This window comes from Rhinoderma darwinii, chromosome 4 (genome assembly GCF_050947455.1).
Source record: "Rhinoderma darwinii isolate aRhiDar2 chromosome 4, aRhiDar2.hap1, whole genome shotgun sequence".
NCBI classification, from domain to species: Eukaryota; Metazoa; Chordata; class Amphibia; order Anura; family Rhinodermatidae; genus Rhinoderma; species Rhinoderma darwinii.
Window position 1 is genome coordinate 389017120 of NC_134690.1, and position 18386 is coordinate 389035505.

Sequence of the window (18386 nt, forward strand, 5' to 3'; positions counted from 1 at the left end):
TTTTAATTATATCTTGAGAGACCTAAATGACAACCAATATGGCTACCCTTAGAGCCCCCACAAGGGACCCTTGTCAATTCTTTCTACTAAATAGAGAATTCCACATCACTTTGCCAGCGCAGATTTGCCATTCAGGACACTAGAAAAGTACAGTGACAACCTCTATGGGAGCTGTGACACAGACATAACTATGAAATGTCATGATATAATTGATATAATTCTTAAGGCGTTCTCACAGCTTTGATTTATTTTCAGATATACCATTTCATTGAGGCCATTATTTTTCTCGCAGGATTTAGAAGATGCTTTGCCTTTGATAGAACTTTACAGAGATGAGTTGGTGGCTATTGGCGAGGTACTTACTTGGTAGTTACTATACATGCTGTATTGTATGTTTATATAATAATAGTTTTTGCGGTGTAAATGCATCTAAAAAATATTCAAGTAGGGGATTCAGTAGGGCCAGCATGCTCGCTAGATTGTTTTCTCCAATGAAGACCACCACAGGTTGTGTGTATGTTCATGTGGGGGCACCGGACAGCACTGTAATAAATTCTTATTACTGCAGACAATGAGCCCTCAAGGACCGAAGGCTCCTGGATAAAATATTTAATAAAGGGAGCTGATTTTGTCAGGGGAAGCCGTGGCCAGCCAGACGTTATTCCTGCTCGTGGCTAATAGAGGGGGTCCTGAACGTCAGGATCCGGACCACGATGATCAAATAGCTATAGCGGCTCTAATCTGAACGAGGTTGTCTATAAGAAGATACCCCCATTAAGGTTGGTTTGAGTTTTTGTCATTCTTGGGAATAATATTTTGTGCTGTTTTCTTGACAGGTGGGTTTGGATTTTACTCCACGGATAGCGAAGACGGATGATCAGAAAGAAGAGCAACGTCAAGTGTTCATCAGACAAATCCAACTGGCCAAACAGCTTGGCCTCCCTCTGTAAGATCCCGGCTCAATAGTGTCATTTATTTCTGGGGCAGAACAGCAGATTTAATATTTTTATGGCATTTGGGACATTCTACTGAAAAATGGGAGGGGCTAGGCAGGTGGGGGCGGGGCCACAATCAGTCTGAACCATTTACTATAAGCCAGAAATTGACAAATTACAGCACATGGCAGGCATAGATTTGAATTTCGGGACCACTGGCAAAATTATTAAGGGGCGTATACATCTCACGCTGATGTCGTTTAGTTTGACTGTCATATGAAACGCCAGTCTTAATCAATTCCACACTTTGTTTTGAGCCATTTCTTTGTAAACTGCACAACTGGAAATTTATCCATAAGCGGTGTCTGAACTTATTTTTTTAAAACTTGTTTCAAATGTGTTTTTTTTCCTTTTCACTCCAGAAATGTTCACTCCCGTTCAGCTGGAAGACCAACTATTAACCTCTTGAAGGAACAAGGTACCGTATAATTTTCCTCCAGGATTGGCGAAAATTAGGCATTAATCAGAAGTCTTTACTGAAATGCTCCAGTCACCTGCAAACACCACAGGCCAGTCTTTTATGAAGCAGATTTCCAGTTGTAAGCTTACAAATTCTATCTAATAGAATTCCCTACCTGTCACCTCTCCTGACACGCCAATTTTAGTAAATAATTCCCCATGAAATAACAATTCTGGAGAGTTTTTTCTTAGAACTCTCCATTGTGCCGTTCCTCTCTTATTCCTCCTAGAAATTTCTGGATAAATTGACAGCTGGGAAAAACCATTCCCCTTGTCAAATGGCCGTGTCCCTACACAGTCTGAGACTGAGAGCACTGATTGGACAGTGTCAGACTGTGTAGGGACATGGCCCCAACTGGTAACACCCAGTTGTCAATTTATTCATACATTTCTAGGAGGAATAACAGAGGAATGGCACAATACAGAGTTCTAAGAAAAGATGCCCCAGAATTGATTTTATTGAGAATACAAGTATTTACTAAAACACATGTCAGGAGAGGTGACAGGTTCTCTTTAAATGGCTCAATTCTGTGTTGTATGTGTAGATTATTATTTATTCTTTTTTACAGGTGCTGAACATGTCCTTCTCCATGCATTTGATGGGAAGCCATCAGTGGCTATGGAAGGTGTCAAAGCTGGGTTCTTCTTTTCCATTCCCCCTTCCATCATCAGAAGTGAGCAGGTATAGTAAGAAAGGAAGCAGTTGTTTGCTGCCATCCTCCAAAAGTAATTTATCCCGTTTTAGAGATAGGGGTGGGACCGGCATCTATCAGACATTTATGACATATCCACGGGATATGCTATGAATGTCCAAGATGGTAAAACCCCTTTAAGCTCTGTGCAGACATTGAGCCAGCAAGAATGCTGGAAGATTTCAGCTCTGAAGCCGATCTGTACATCACCTGGAATTGCCTAATTCCAAGGAAAAATAATATTTTTTGAGGATGTTTTAAATAATTCATCTGAAAATGTAGACACTGAAAAAACAAAACAGAAATACTTTGGTTTGAAGAAGACATTCTTCAGCAGTCCGTTAAACTGGTGGATCAAATACAACGGGGTATATTGTGTTTGTATGGGTTCTTGACAACTTCATTTTACATTTAGGGATGTGTTCCCTTTGAATCCTGTGATGTAAATGTATGGTACTAGCAGGTTGTAGTTACGTTTATTTGAAGTGTTCACATGTCGTTTTTTCCCTACATTTATCAAGTACGTAGGAAAAGCTCCCGACGTACGCACTAAACGTGTCCGCAGGGCTTTATTGGCCCGACAATAGCCAAAAAAGTGCCATTTTGGCCTATGTCATACTTTTTGAAGTATGGAATAGCGTGTTAGCCTACGCTATTCCAACCGGCAGGAACACGCAAAAAATAGTATACCGCTCCTTTTCAACATGGGAGCCTATGAGTGAATGATGTCATTGTATGGCATCTCTCCCAGGCATTTCATGACGTATATGTTAAACAAATACCATAATTGTTTATGGGTGACGGATACGTCAAGAGAGTTTGACGTGTCCGTTAAACAGATACAATTTTGCGAGATCAAAAATAAAATGAATAATTTTGAGTTCGAGAAAATAATTTGTTAAAAAAAATCTGCACATGTAAAAATAAACAAAGTAGTAATATGGGGAAAAAAAACGTTTTTATTAAATAGAAGTAAACTAATAAAACATAAAAATATTTTTTTCTATCTATCTATCTATCTATCTATCTATCTATCTATCTATCTCATATCTATCTATCTATCTCCTATCTATCTATCTATCTATCTATCTATCTATCTATCTATCTATCTCATATCTATCTATCTATCTATCTATCTATCTATCTATCTATCTATCTATCTATCTATCTATCTATCTATCTATCTCATATCTATCTATCTATCTATCTATCTATCTATCTATCTATCTATCTATCTATCTATCTATCTATCTATCTATCTATCTATCTATCTATCTATCTCCCCTCAATCATTACAACCCGTACAGTTAAGTTAAAATCAAAACATAATTTAAGGTGTTTGCTGGACTTTGGGGAAAGAAGTATACAAAAAAAACAAAACAATGGTGGAACGCAATTTTTCCGCTTAAAAAAATAAATATGGTAATATATGTAATTCATTTCCATTTTGTTTAAGAAGCAGAAACTGGTGAAGCAGCTGCCTCTAGAGAACATATGTTTGGAAACCGACTCCCCTGCTCTAGGACCAGAAAAGCAGGTATGGAAAGGGGCATTGATGCTGTTCTTCTTTGAATTTTGGACTCCTTTACATTAGTCATTGTCATCTCTTGGTTCCTTTGTCAGCGGCAGAATACTTGGTGATGTCACTAATATCAATACGGTATAAGACATTCTCACTCCTATAAGGTCTGATAGGCTGTGATGTTAGTGGTTCCTGTTCAGTCTCAAATTCTGTGAAGTCACTGGTTGTTCTTGCCTCTACTACTCTGTGATGTCATCTGCTCCTATTGAGTCTAATATTGCGTGATGTCACTAGTGCCTCTAGAATCTAATGCCCTCTGATGTCACTGGTTCCTATTGGGTCTAGTATCCTATGATGTCATGCTTGCCTATGGAGCCTAAGCGTCTGCAACGTTATTTGTTGCTCTGGAGTCTAAAACCGGTCTTACATTAGGAATCTGGACAGCAGAACGTTGAACAAATAATTTTCTCGTTAAAATCATTGGGGGACACCGCACCATGGGCATAGGCCCTTGCCACTAGGAGGCGACACTAGGTAGGCAAGAGTTTCGGCCCAAGCAGGCCATACCTTTTCCACAGATACTGGATAATTCAGTTTTTAGCCTAGTGTTGTAGGAGGCAGATGTGACCTGGTACCTGCTGCTGTTTTTTTTTATTTTCTCCTGAGTTGCAGTTGGGTTGTTAGCCTCTTGTCAGCCCCCCTGTGGGTGTTGGAAAACCAGGCAGTCCTATGAACTAAATTTCCCCTTCCACCGGTCACCTAACCTGTCTTTTCTGCTTCTGCAGACGGAGTGCCAGTAACCCCACTATATCTACGAGGTTACTGATGAGGTGACCCTGCGCGCACCTGAAGACTCCAAAGGGTCAGTAGGTTATTTCCTATTCCTCCTCCCTCACCCCGCCCCACCCACCATTTGGTGACCCTGTACCTAAAGGGCCTGGATTTCATTATGGGTAGGGAGATTTCTTCTCTGGACATTACTGGGTTGTTTTTCACTTGCCTGTATCTCTGGGGCACATTTTCGTGTTTCTTGGTATTGGTGGGACGGGCGACACATTTGTGCCGTTGTGCGTTGCTTTTGCGCCACACGTTCCTCCATCGCTGCAGCCCAACTTTTTCCAAGCCTGGGTGCCGCAATCTCTCCTTTTTTTCCTCTGTCTAAATGTTTTCAGGGGTTCTACTCGAATCTCTTCAGTCACCAAAAGGGAGGGATCTCTTCGTCCAGTACTGGACTTGAGGAGGCTGAATCGCTTCAGTGGTCGCATCTCTGGAACAGGGAGAATTCCTCTCTCTTACTGACATTCGCAATCTAAATCTCCATATCCCCATCGCAAAGGCCGATCAGCGTTTCTTTGGTTTTGCGTTGGGATATTTCAGTCTTCATTTGTTTTCTCCTCACTTTTGGGCTCACCACGTCTCTTTGGGTTTTCATCAATGTCCTGGCGACTCTCATGGTGCTTCTCCGCGCCAGGGGAGTCACTGTCGTCTATTACCTAGACAACCTTTTTCAGGATTGCGATGTATCGGTCGGTCTTTTTCCTCCCAACCAGTGACTGGTCATCTAAACAGATGCCAGTCTGTTTGGTTTGGTTTCCACAAGGTTCAGGGCACTTGGTGACAGGAGGAGACATCCTTACAAATCAACATTCTGGAATCAAGGGCAATTTTCCCAGCCCTCTCCCATTGGACTCGGAGATTGGCAGCGTCCAATGCTACCTGTGTTTCTGTGCAAACCTTCACTAAGTTTCACCAAATTCATTCTTTGGACTCTGCCAGTCGGGATGGCAGAGTTTTGCAGACAGCTGTATGTTAGGCGGTTCACATGGCTGTACTTCGTCCCATTCTCTGGGACTGCTTTTGGATATCACATGGTGCTGTGTCCTCCAATGATATTGACGAGAAAGCAATATATATTTTTTGTACTCTTCATAAAATCTATTTATCGATGAACTCATTGGGGGACACATCCCGCCCTCTTATTTTGGTTGGTTCCAAGCCCAGGACCTGTTGTTTCGACTGTTTGGTTGAGTTTTCTCCCGGGACCGTAGTTTTTTTTTTCTCCTCCTGCTTCTGTACAAATTGAATTAGTACGGGAAGTGTATGACCTGCCTGGGTAGAGCCAAGACTATTTCCTACCTAATGTCGCCTCCTAGTGATGTGTCTCCCAATGAATTCAGGGAGAAATAGATCCTGCGGTGTGTGCAGAACAATCATGTTTTTCTATTCTAGAAGGGTTCTATTGAGTCTAGTACTTTGTGATGTCACACGCTCCTTTTGAGTATTACGCTCTGTGATGTCACTGGCTCCTATTGAGTCCTATACACCGTGCGCTATGTGAAGTCTCTGATTCTATGAGGTCATAGCGAACTTTGTTTTAGACCTTGATTGCTTCTATAAGTCCTTAGCAATGCAGTTCTATAAAGAATTAGGCTATGTTTACACGTAGCGGAATTGCTGCGAATTTTACGTCCGATTTTGAGGGCAGAAAATCTGCAGCCTGTTATAGGAGCAGCTAAGCGATGAGATTTTAATAAATCTCATCCACATACTGTGGAAAATGTCAGTGCAAAAATTCACTTTCGTTGTGTATTTTTAAATCCGCAGCATGTCAAATTATGGTGCTGAATAGTTGTGTATGTGTTGCAGATTTTCCCAATTGGGTTCAATGAGGAAGTAAAAATCTGCAACAAATGCCAAATGTTGCAGTTTGCGCTACAGAATAGGTCCGTATTTGCGGCAAAAAAACTTTACTCCCTTCCCTTGGTGCTCCTGTTGTGACGCGTCCCTTCTCCCTCGGCTGATCTCTGTGCAACCGGCCTCCTGTGATGATGTTTCGTTACATGACTGCAGCCAATCACAGGGGCATGGATGCGCTGCTACAGGACCGCCGGGGGAGGGGAGTATGGTCTTGTTTTGAATCCTCTATTCAGCTGTTCTCCGCAGCTGTAAATCCAGCCGAAAATCTGGCCCAAAATAAGGCGCAGACTTTCGTCCAGTATTCCCTGCGGAATCTGGGTTGGATTTGCTGCGGAATTTTCTGCAGCAAATCCGACCTGTGATTATTTTGCTTATAGTTCACTTCTTACGAGACTACAAGATGACCATAATAATCCTAATGGGCTCTGAGAGCGTCCACTGCACAGCCCTCAAAATGGGCTTTTAGGGGTATTGCATTGTGTTCGCCCACCAATTGCAGTGTAAGGTAATCCTGTCAATCAGCAGTTCTTGTGAATCCGCAGAACTTCCCGAAAACGACCAAGCCCAGCTGTCCATGTCAGCCCACAAAGATCATTCCAGATTGGTTGTGTTTCTAAATATTTGGCAGCAAGCTCTCCTCCCTTCAGTTCATGAGTTTTTGCATGTCTCAGCTGCTGTGTCTCTACTGTAGTAATGCAATTATTATTTCCATGTGGTTATTTTGACTTGCAAAGCAACTTAAAGCAGTCTGAATAGACTTGAAGCTCGCCGTCGATAACAAAGACAACGCTCTGACCGCAGTGATTCTGTCTAGTGACTGGAGTTGTGTAGGATGCGACAAAAAATAGACTTTTTTTTTTCCAGAAGCAGCGCCACTCTAGTCTGTGGGCTTTGCCTGGTATTGCAGCTCTCAATCAAATGGGGCTGAGCTGCAATACCAGATACAGCCTATGGAGAAGAGTGGACATGAAGCCACCGCAAAATAGCAATATCATGATGAACTTCTGTGCATATTTTTTTTATATACACAATCCTTTTAATGTTTCTATTGTTGATTGTTAGTCACTTTGTCGTTTTTTGTTTTTTTTGCGAGATTTGTTAGACTAAACAGAATTTTCACTTTTACTCTTTACCTAATAGATAAGAAATGAACCAAAGAACATAACATACGCAGCAGAATATATAGCCAAGGTCAAAGGAATCTCATTGGAAGAGGTTATTCATGTTACTACTAAGAATGCCTTAAGACTGTTCCCCAGACTGCTTCACGTGGTGTAAATAAAGAGACTTTTTAGTAATGTGTGGCGTTCTGTTAAACATCGACTACGAGTCCGTAGTTAATGGCGGCTGAGACAAATCGACAAAATATATTGTGTATTAGAGAACTAAATGATGGAGTCCCTGCTCTCTGCACTTACTTAATAGGGTTTTTCCACATTTATCACCCATCCTATTGCTGGGACCTTCACGATCACTGGGATGGAGGTCCCGATTCCCTGTTCCTCCTCATTGCACAATCGTGGTGAGGATTATAAATGGATCTTCTGTCGAGCGTGCGGGCTGCCGATCCACTCAAACTCTATGGGGCTGACGGAAACAGCCGAGCACTGTGGATAAGTGATAAAAGTTCTTAGTGGGAAACGCTAAACCCCCCCCCCCCCCCCCCCCCCCCCACCATCACTACTGAAGATTGGAAAGAAAGTTTAGAGTTAGGGTATGTTCACACGGCAGCCTCTGTTACGGCTGAAATTACGGAGCTGTTTTCAGAAGAAAACAGCTCCGGAATTTCAGAAGTAATGGCATGTGCTTTTCACTGTGTCCATTACGGACGTAATTGGAGCTGTTTTTCTATGGAGCCAATGGAAAACGGCTCCAATTACATCCCAAGAAGTGACAGGCACTTCTTTGACGCGGGCGGATTTTTTGCGCGCCGTTATTTGATAGCGGCGGGTAAAAAAAATGACCGTCGGCACAGAACATCATAAAGCCCATTCAAATGAATGGGCAGAAGTTTGTCGACGCTTTGGAGCCGTATTTTCGGATGTAATTCGAGGCTAAAATGCCCGAATTACATCCGTAAATAGGGTGTGTGAACCCAGCCTTACATCTACCTATGTTTCCAGCTACATGACCTTGCATTTGTGTCCGTATACTATCCGCAATTGCGGATAGTATAGGGCACATTATGTCCTATGGGCCAATGCACACGACCGTGGTTTCCACGGTCCATACATTGGTGAGAATCTGGACCGCAAAAAAAATAGGACAGGCCGCATTTGCGGTCCAGGCTCAAAAAACTCAATGCGCATCTTGTGTGTGCACGGTCCATGATTGCGAACGGCCTGCGGGTGACACTCTTCAGGCCGGCCGTGCCGTAATCACGGACCGTGCACGCCTCTACGGTCGTGTGCATGAAGCCTAAGTTCATTCAGCTATACTGGATATATAAAGCGGGCGGATCCAAGAAACCGCTCCAGCGTAGCAAGGCGCCAATCTTTCCTCCTTGTGGAGTCTGCATGTAACTTCCATGGGGTAAATATTCATCTGGATGCTCTATGGACTTCTGGCACTATGGGTGATGTGGAATCATGTGAATCACCTTCATGTATTTATTGTTGATTGGATATTTTGTTATAATGAATTAACAAAGTTTTTGCAAAATAAATAAAAGTTGCTGCGGGCTTTATTATATGCTTTGCTCCTAGTGAAGATTGGAAGCCTCCTCACATAGCCTGTAAAAACCATAGTTGCCACCTTTTGCTTTGGGTCACATAGCCTAACTGGGTCAGATATAGTAACAGGCAATGTTCACACAGAGTATTTTGGGGGAGGAATATCTCCCTCAAAATTCCGTTTGGAACTTTGAGGCAGATTTTCCTCTCCCTGCACGCCGATTTTCACAGCGTTTTTTGCCCGCGGCCATTGAGCGCCGCGGGCATAAAACAGCGCGAAATACGCTTTCTCTGCCTCCCATTGAAGTCAATGGGAGGTCAGAGGCGGAAGCGCCCGAAGATAGGGCATGTCGCTTCTTTTTCCCGCGAGGCAGTTTTACTGCTCGCGGGAAAAAGACGCTGAAGCCTCCCATTGAAATCAATGGGAGGCGTTCTCGGGCCGTTTTTGCCGAGTTTTGCGACGCGGTTTCCGCGTCAAAAAAATCGGCAAAATACTCCATGTGAACATAGCCTTAAACGGCAAATAATGGGGAGACCCTGTACTTCTGTCTGCCCAATGCCAATGTGAGGCCAGTTTTTGCACAACAGCAAGGGATTATATGAAGGAAGACTATATTGCTCAGTTTTCATGTGCTCGGCTGGATCCACTGCGAATAGTTCCACCATACGATGAATATGAGTGTTTATATGTGGACTTCCATGGCGGAGGTATTACTGCTCACCGCGCTATGGGTACACAAAAACAGAACTGTAGTGGGGCATCTGGGTTTGCCATCTATGATGTACATTTCTCTAGGGGTTAAATGTTGGCGCAGCTTAAACATTCGAAGCATTGTGCCTTTAAAATTACAACGAAGCATCTGTCAGACACTAGGGCTACATGCCGATATTGGCGGTCACACGGCCAAAGATCGCTATGTTGCACTGTCTGCATCTCAAATAATAAAAGTCAATGTGGCACGTTGCGACCCAAGGATTGCAGCGACCGCAAAACAACAGTTGTAAGAAATCCAAACCTGCTGGATTTTTTGCAACTGTCGGAGCAATGCGGCCACATAGACTTTCATTACCTGTGATGCAGGCAACGTGAGACAGCGATCTTCCGACACGCGACCTGTGCCACGGCCAAAGTCAAGGCGTAGCCCAAGACAGAAAATTGCATACAAATCCACATAACACCAGCGCCACCGACAAAATATTGGGCTGATAGTCACAACCTCCTCGGTCATGGTATTATTCATGAGCTATGCAGTGTTATCAGGGAAATACATAGGTACATAGTTATTTTTATCACTGTAATGTGGTTACTATTATGTAGACGCTATTTAGTATTATCCGGGCACTTTTTAGCGCTATATGGTGGTATTATTTAGGCACTATATGCCGTAGGCAAATCCCGTATTTAATGCAGGATTTGCGGCAGAAATCTGAGGCTTATCTTGTCTTTTTGCCATGGATATGAAGTGATGTTTGGTGCTTGAGCCACATTGTATGGGGCTAATGGGCATGTGGAAATCCTCCTGCCTTTCCGCGCGGAATCGGCGTCCATAATTAACATGTCACTTATTGACGGAGAAAATTTCCGCAACGTCTGTACAGATATGTAGATTTTCCATTGAAATTAATGGGAGGCGGATTTCATGTGTAATCCAACCTTCTTTCAAAAGAAAAATGTCAGCGGGCCCCACCAAACCTGCTCACCCAGGGCCCCCCACAGACCTTGATCCATCCAGCCTTATAGGCAAACCTTGGGTAGTTTGCATGCAAGCCTCTTTCCAGTTTTTCCAGAGAAGGCAAGCTGCCAATCCTTAGCTCCCCTTGCAGATAAGTGGTGTGAGAGGTATTTGGCAGCTGCTTATCTCTTTTCTCTATAGAGATAAACATGCCCGCTTGCCTGATCTAATCCCTATTTTTGCCCCGGTGATGGATGAATTGTAGGCCTCTGTTGATATCGATGTTGAAGTCTCTGGCTAATACAGGTATATTAAACACATAGTTTATAAGAATAGAAGACGTCTGATAAGCGTAATAAAGTGTGAATCCTCTTCTCAATCCAGACCCTCCAAGTGTCAATGGCTGCCCTTTTTACTCAATATGTCATAAATTAAGTTTTCTGGATCAGTAGGATATGATTAGGACAAGTTTTCAACCCCTGGATGTTTTCTATTTACATTCACTGACAGCAAGAGGACATCTTGAAAAGTGCAACCTAAAACCCGTTTTGGAAAGTTGCAATACTTTTTGTTATACATAACTGCACGAGCCCCCCGATCAATCAGCTCACGTACGAGCATGAGATCGATCCTGAATTCAACAAGTCTCCCGAAAAAAAGGGCAGAAGCTTTTTCCACTAAGTCGAGTCTGTCCAGCAGGAGCGAATATTCACGGACTGCTCTGTGGAATAAATACAGTTCTCTTCTATTAAAGGGGTTGTTCAGGATTATAATTACATAACTGCTTTCTTTCAGAAACAGCGCCACACCTATCAATGGGTTGTGTCTGGTATTGCAGCTCCGCCCCATTGAAGTAAATAGGACTGTGCTGCAATACCACACATAACCTGTGGACAGGTGTGGTGCAAAGCAGCCATATTTTTTCTAGTCGTGGACAATTTAGTAGATTTCAGTACTGAGAGATGAAGGCATAAGTGAGGGGGGGCTCTTACACTGTTAGGGTATGTTCACACGGCGGGGGTCCGTAACGGCTGAAATTACGGGGATGTTTCAGCCTGAAAACATCCCCGTAATTTCAGCCGTAGCGGCCTGTGCAGGCGCTTGAACGCCGCGTCAATTACGGCCGTAATTAGCGCTGCTATTCATTGGAGTCAATGAATAGCGGCTCCAATTACGGCCAAAGAAGTGACAGGTCACTTCTTCTACGCGGGCGTCTATTTACGCGCCGTCATTTGACAGCGGCGCGTAAATATACGCCTCGTGGGAACAAACGTCTGCCCATTGCTTTCAATGGGCAGATGTTTGTCAGCGCTATTGAGGCGCTATTTTCAGACGTAATTCGGGGCAAAAACGCCCGAATTACGTCCGTAAATAGGCCGTGTGAACATACCCTTAAGGGGGCACTCTAGATGTTGTTGTAGGGAGTGTCCGTCCAGCGCAAAAGAAACTAAAATTGCATCTAAACCTAGGCTGGGTTCACACGACCATGTTACGTCCGTAATGTACGGAACGTATTTCGGCCGGAAGACCCGGACCGAACACAGTGCAGGGAGCCGGGCTCCTAGCATCATACTTATGTACGATGCTAGGAGTCCCTGCCTCTCTGCCGGACGACTGTCCCGTACTGAAAACATGATTACAGTACGGGACAGTTGTCCTGCAGCGAGGCAGGGACTCCTAGCATCGTACATAAGTATGATGCTAGGAGCCCGGCTCCCTGCACTGTGTTCGGTCCGGTACTTGCGGCCGAATTACGTCCATCAATTACGGACGTAATTAGTGTGTGTGCACATACCCTTATTGCCATCATTTTTTGGTTTTATTAGGGAATTTGATAGATGGCGATCTCCATGTTGACCCCTTGTAATACAACTCCTTCACCACATCCTAAGCCCCGCCCACTGAATCCATCAGTTCCCGCCCACCTAGTGACTGAGGAGGACGGCCGCCTCGGTTGGGTACGGGAATGGTTGGGGGCTATGTGGACTGTCACTGCCATATGACAGCCGAGGAGTTCGCACAGGTAATCATGTCAGAGGAACCGAGATGTCTGTGATCTCCTCACTGACTCCCGCATGCACTACTCTATAGACGAAACAAATATCCACCACGCTCCCGTACATACTGATAGCGGCGGCCATTTTCTTGGAGACCTAAAGCTGAAGACGTGAAGCCTTCAGTGAGGAGTTTGTTCTCTAGTGGTTAGTGGGAGGTCCTGTAGTGATACTGGATAACATACATTACATTACTGATAGTATCACCTAATACAATAGAGCGTCGGTATGTTTCTCTGTCACCTACATACCTGGGCTGTTTACATATATTTTTACTAATGCCAGACACAACTGTTGCACTCAGCGACTCCATGCAACCGCTAAACCAAGTCACACACAAGGTAAATCATGGTTATGCCTCAATAGAAGCTTACATGACAACCCTTCTGGATTGTCCGATAGTCTCCCAAAAAAGGGAGACGTTATGTACCCCTTGGACAGGCAGGCAAGTCTACTGCAAGGTCGGTTGTCACTTTTTATAGGGGGCACTTCGGTTATGAGGAAAATCAGGATTTGTTTACAGAGACTCTCCAGTTACGGGGTTACTTGGACACTTCGGCTCTAGTTACATGGACACTGGTTACAGGGACACTGGCTTTGGTTATGGGGTCACTCTGGTTACGGGGACACTCTGGTTACGGGGACACTCTGGTTACGGGGACGCTCTGGTTACGGGGACGCTCTGGTTACGGGGACACTCTGGCTATGGGGAGAACGTGGCACTGTTTATGAAGACACCGCAGTACTGTTCATAGGAGCTCTGGTTACACAGACACTCGGACTCCTGTTATAGGGACAGTGGCTCTGGTTATGGGGACACTCCGTTCAAGGAGATATCATTCACTTCTGATTATTAAAAAAATGTCACACAAAAAGGTTTTCTAAAATGTTTTTGCTATTTCGAAATTACAACAGCCTGACAATGGCAAGACCTCCCACCAAACAAAAGTATCAATAAGACCTCTCACCAACCAAAAGTATCAATAAGACCTCCCACCAAACAAAAGTATCAATAAGACCTCCCACCAAACAAAAGTATCAATAAGACCTCCCACCAAACAAAAGTATCAATAAGACCTCCCACCAAACAAAAGTATCAATAAGACATCTCTTAAATAGGCTCTGTCACCACAGTATAAGTGGCCTATATTGTACATGATGTGATTGGCGCTGTAATGTAGATAACAGTGGTCCAAGTAATAAAGAGGCTCTGTCACCACATTATAAGTGACCTATATTGTATATAATGTGATCGGCGTAAAATATGGAGCTTTTTTCAAGGGAAAACAGCCTCTGATTTACAGATGTTTTTTATGCATCAAGCGTTTTTTGATGTGCTTTTTATGGCCGTTTTTTAAGCTGTTTTTCTATTGATCCATTGAAAAACGGCTTAAGAAGTAACATGCACTTCTTTTATACAGGGCATTTTTTTATGCGCCGTTTTTACAACTGGCGCGTAAAAAAAACGCCCCGTGGGAACAAAACGCAGTTTTTCGCATTGAAATCAATGGCCAGATGTTTGGAGGCGTTCAGCCCCTGTATGTTCAGACGTTTTTCTTGGCGTTTACAGCCCGTCTGAAAATAAGCCGTGTGAACATACCCTAACAGCCTATGTGCAAGGATGTGCCATACAGGATTATCATATCATGTAATCACTTAGGATAGTGCAATAAACAAACAGCATCCAAGGGCCAACCATGAAAGGTACAAATAAAAGTGCATATAGATCAAAAAAACTTCTATTGAGTAATAGGCCAAAAATAGGATAACGGGTTACTTACGACTTCACAATATGGTGGCAGGTAGAGGCAGAGAGATAATGATCGAGCATTCTAGTATTCGTATGAACGCTCGTTCCTGATCATTGCCCTGTTGCCAACAATCAGCCGGTGACAGGGAAACGCTCGTTCATCGACTTATCGCATCTTGTAATGCCGGTGGCCGATGTGGTACAGTAATCCGGCACCAGCGTGCTTCTAGTGCTCCGGCACCAGCGTGCTTCTAGTGTTCCGGCACCAGCGTGCTTCCAGTGTTCCGGCACCAGCGTGCTTCCAGTTGTGAAGGATGATTTATTTGCTTATATTCTCTGTATGAAATTACATTGTGAATTATCAAGCAGGAGGCCGAATTACTAAGATATGTATTACGTGAAAGTGATGATAATGTGTAAATGATTTAGTTTCGTGCAGCAGCCTTCTTGTCTGGAGTTCCCATCTTGGTTCTTTTGTAGTGAATAGGAAAGTCATTGTTCCTTTAATACAAGTAATGTTGATTTCGTATGTTTTATCTTTGACCTTGGCTCCCATACGAAGTTGGACAGGGAGTGAGATGGGGGGATGGCAAGTATGCGTGAGGGAAGGTCTCCCCCATCTCCACGAGAACATTGTGTCCAAAAGAGAGATAAGACACCTGTAAACATAATGTGTGAAGAATTATAATGATGTATCTGGGATGTACGTTATGATATGCTTTTTACTGAATAACAAATACTGTTACATTGTCTCTGATTGGTTTACCTCAAGCCGACACCCCTTCTGAATTTCAGTTTAACAGTTTGAGTTTGGTAATAAATCCTTCAGAGGAGCATTTTGAACATATAAGCGAGTCTGTGTGTTTTCTTCTCCTCTCTCGATATAGATCGGTGAAATATCCTAATTAGGATTCTGACTAATGGAGTCTGGCCTTGAGAGTCTGTTGGGACTCGTATAAATTTCAGTCTAATATATTTTGAGCGATGGATTTCCACGACACAGTGTTCCGGCACCAGCGTGCTTCCAGTATCCGGCACCAGCGTGCTTCTAGTAATCCGGCACCAGCGTGCTTCTAGTAATCCGGCACCAGCGTGCTTCTAGTGTTCCGGCACCAGCGTGCTTCCAGTATCCGGCACCAGCGTGCTTCTAGTAATCCAGCACCAGCGTGCTTCTAGTGTTCCGGCACCAGCGTGCTTCCAGTGTTCCGGCACCAGCGTGCTTCCAGTGTTCCGGCACCAGCGTGCTTCCAGTATCCGGCACCAGCGTGCTTCTAGTAATCCGGCACCAGCGTGCTTCTAGTGTTCCGGCACCAGCGTGCTTCCAGTATCCGGCACCAGCGTGCTTCTAGTAATCCAGCACCAGCGTGCTTCTAGTGTTCCGGCACCAGCGTGCTTCCAGTGTTCCGGCACCAGCGTGCTTCCAGTGTTCCGGCACCAGCGTGCTTCCAGTATCCGGCACCAGCGTGCTTCCAGTATCCGGCACCTGCGTGCTTCCAGTGTTCCGGCACCAGCGTGCTTCCAGTGTTCCGGCACCAGCGTGCTTCTAGTAATCCGGCACCAGCGTGCTTCCAGTGTTCCGGCACCAGCGTGCTTCCAGTGTTCCGGCACCAGCGTGCTTCCAGTGTTCCGGCACCAGCGTGCTTCCAGTATCTGGCACTAGCCTGTATCCTGCTACCACCAAGGTACCCTCTGCCTGTGCCTGCCTAGCTTCTGTCTGGCCAGCAGCTACTCCGCCTGGACGATCTGAAGAGATAGCGACCTGGCAGGCTCCCCGCAGCGAAGACCAGATCCCTGTATAGAGGTTAAAGGGTGAAGACCGGGGAGCCTGCTTACACAACACCCTCAGAGGTGGCCCTACGCAAATCCAGCAGAGTAGCCCAGTGGGTCCACAAACCTGCTGGTCATTACACACCTTTTAGGCGGCCAAAAAATTGGTCGCTTGTCAGCAGCACATCTCCCTGTGTAAACAAAGAGATGTGCTGCCGACATGATGCAAATGCCTGGGGACGAATGGATTGTAGTAATAATCGTTTGTCGCCATACTAAACAACCATTTCAAGGGAGCAAGAAGCGCCGATTGACGAGCTGTATTGTCAATCGCCGCTCGTTTTATAAGGCAACACAGGCCACGTCTGCTCGTGTAAAACCACCTATAGGGCGGCTGGTGGATTGAAACGGGATGATCAGTTAGATCAATTTAGGTCAGATATCCAGTGCAGGAATAGCGCCATTCAGTGCCCAGCTCTCATAGACGGTGTGACGCAGCCGGAAGACAATGGTCTGCTTGTGAACTTGGTTTCTTTACAAACGTATTTCCTAAGGAAAAGCTGCCTGTCCCGTCAGGAAATGATAACAACAAATCTGTATAACTCGGATCCATTGTCCGTAGTCCTATTAATGTCCCACTAGCTGTGCGGTAACTATATGCGTCCTTTACAGTGATCTTTATGGCCATTCGTAGACATTCACAATTGACAGAAAAACCTTTGAAGCCAGAAAAAGATCAAATAAACATATATATATATACACACACACCTAAGAATAAGCAATGACTTGAGTTCCTGCTGTGCGGCTTCTTGGTCTGGACTTCTAATATCAGAAAAGCTAACACAAATATTTGCATTTGTAGGATACAGCGGATATTCTGGAAAGATCAAAAAAAGTAAGTACCGTTTGATCATGTATTTATTTGAAGCGGTATTCCAGTTTCAGCAAATAAAAGTTATTTATTGTATAATGAAAAATGAAAACATTTTCCAATATACTTTCTGAGTGAATTCCTCATGGTTGTCAAAATCACTGATTGCTGTCATTTAATAGGAACTCCCAGGGATCAAAAATCATGTTTTGTGACAACATACAGCTCTGATAACTGTACTGTAACGAGCCCTGCCCCTGTGTATGTATCACATGACAGATTTTTATCCGCTAAAAGTAAATAATGATGCTTCCTATTGAATGACAGCAAGCAGATATCTTGATAACCGTGAGGAATTAATACAGAATGTATGTAAATAAATTGTTCAACTGTTTGTATAACTTTTCATCATACTCTTTTCATTAACCCCTTCCCGCCACAGCCATTTTTCAGATTTTCGTTTTTTCCTCCCCACCTTCCAAAAGTCCTAACTTTTTTATTTTGTACTAGCAAACGGGAAAAAAATTATTTGTGGGGTAGAAAATGAAAAAAACATTGATTCCTCCATCGTTTTTTGCGCTTTGTTTTTACGGAATTCACTGTGCAATTAAAACAACATGTTAACTTTATTCTGTGGGTCAATACGATTACGGCGATACCAAATATATATCCTAAGTGTAAAAAAGAAAATTTATTTTGTGTCGCCAAATTCTGAGAGCCATAACTTTTTTCTTTTTGCTTCGATTAAGTGGTATGAGGGATTATTTTTTGCGGGATAAGCTGTCGTTTTTAATGATACCATTTTGGTGTAAATGCGACGTTTTGATCACTTTTCATTTCATTTTTTGTGGGAGATGAGGTGACCAAAAAATAGGGATTTGGGCGTTTAAATTTTTTTTTTATGGCGTTCACCGTGCGGACTAAATAATGATATATTGTAATAGTTCAGACTTTTACGGACGTGGCGATACCAATTATGTTTATTTATTTATTTTTTTACTATGCTCTAGGGGGAAAATGGGAAAAGGGGGGTTTTTTGAACTTTTATTATTTCATTTTTTTTTTACATAAAAAAACAACTTTATTTTAAAAATTTTTACTTTCTTTATTAGTCCCCCTAGGGGACTTCAACCAGCGATCGTTAGATCACTTGCACTATATACTGCAGCCGGAGGCAGCGCTTAATAGGAGCACAAAGATGGCGGACCTGGGGGCCTTCATTAGGCCCCCAGGC

The 18386-nt window shown here is 43.7% G+C and overlaps 3 protein-coding genes across 10 annotated transcripts in view; 2 read left to right on the forward strand and 1 right to left on the reverse strand.

Moving 5' to 3' along the window:
- The window catches only part of TATDN3 (TatD DNase domain containing 3), an 11883-nt gene extending 4220 nt beyond the window's left edge, over window positions 1-7663 (forward strand). The window contains exons 6-11 of one of the 4 annotated variants that reach the window (XM_075863305.1): window positions 293-355; window positions 837-946; window positions 1358-1413; window positions 2024-2136; window positions 3603-3683; window positions 7506-7663. In XM_075863305.1, coding sequence (XP_075719420.1) covers window positions 293-355; window positions 837-946; window positions 1358-1413; window positions 2024-2136; window positions 3603-3683; window positions 7506-7643 — 561 coding nt within the window. In that variant the 3' untranslated portion in view covers window positions 7644-7663. The remainder of the gene's footprint in view (window positions 1-292; window positions 356-836; window positions 947-1357; window positions 1414-2023; window positions 2137-3602; window positions 3684-7505) is intronic. The other 3 variants (XM_075863307.1, XM_075863308.1, XM_075863306.1) reach the window with 3 other exon arrangements.
- The window catches only part of NSL1 (NSL1 component of MIS12 kinetochore complex), a 27909-nt gene extending 12925 nt beyond the window's left edge, over window positions 1-14984 (reverse strand). Inside the window, exons 1-2 of one of the 2 annotated variants that reach the window (XM_075863304.1) lie at window positions 14546-14984; window positions 7784-7972 (exon numbers count right to left, since the gene is read on the reverse strand). The gene's annotated coding sequence lies outside the window, so the exon portion shown is untranslated. The remainder of the gene's footprint in view (window positions 1-7783; window positions 7973-14545) is intronic. The other variant, XM_075863302.1, reaches the window with a different exon arrangement.
- LOC142760245 (putative deoxyribonuclease tatdn3-A) overlaps window positions 12630-18386 on the forward strand; it is a 23608-nt gene continuing 17851 nt past the window's right edge. For 2 of the 4 annotated variants that reach the window (XM_075863309.1, XM_075863312.1), the window contains exons 1-2: window positions 12929-13105; window positions 17144-17176. In XM_075863309.1, the coding sequence (XP_075719424.1) occupies window positions 13043-13105; window positions 17144-17176 (96 nt within the window). In that variant the 5' untranslated portion in view covers window positions 12929-13042. Of the gene's footprint in view, window positions 12734-12928; window positions 13106-13173; window positions 13226-17143; window positions 17177-18386 lie in introns of those variants that run through there. The other 2 variants (XM_075863310.1, XM_075863313.1) reach the window with 2 other exon arrangements.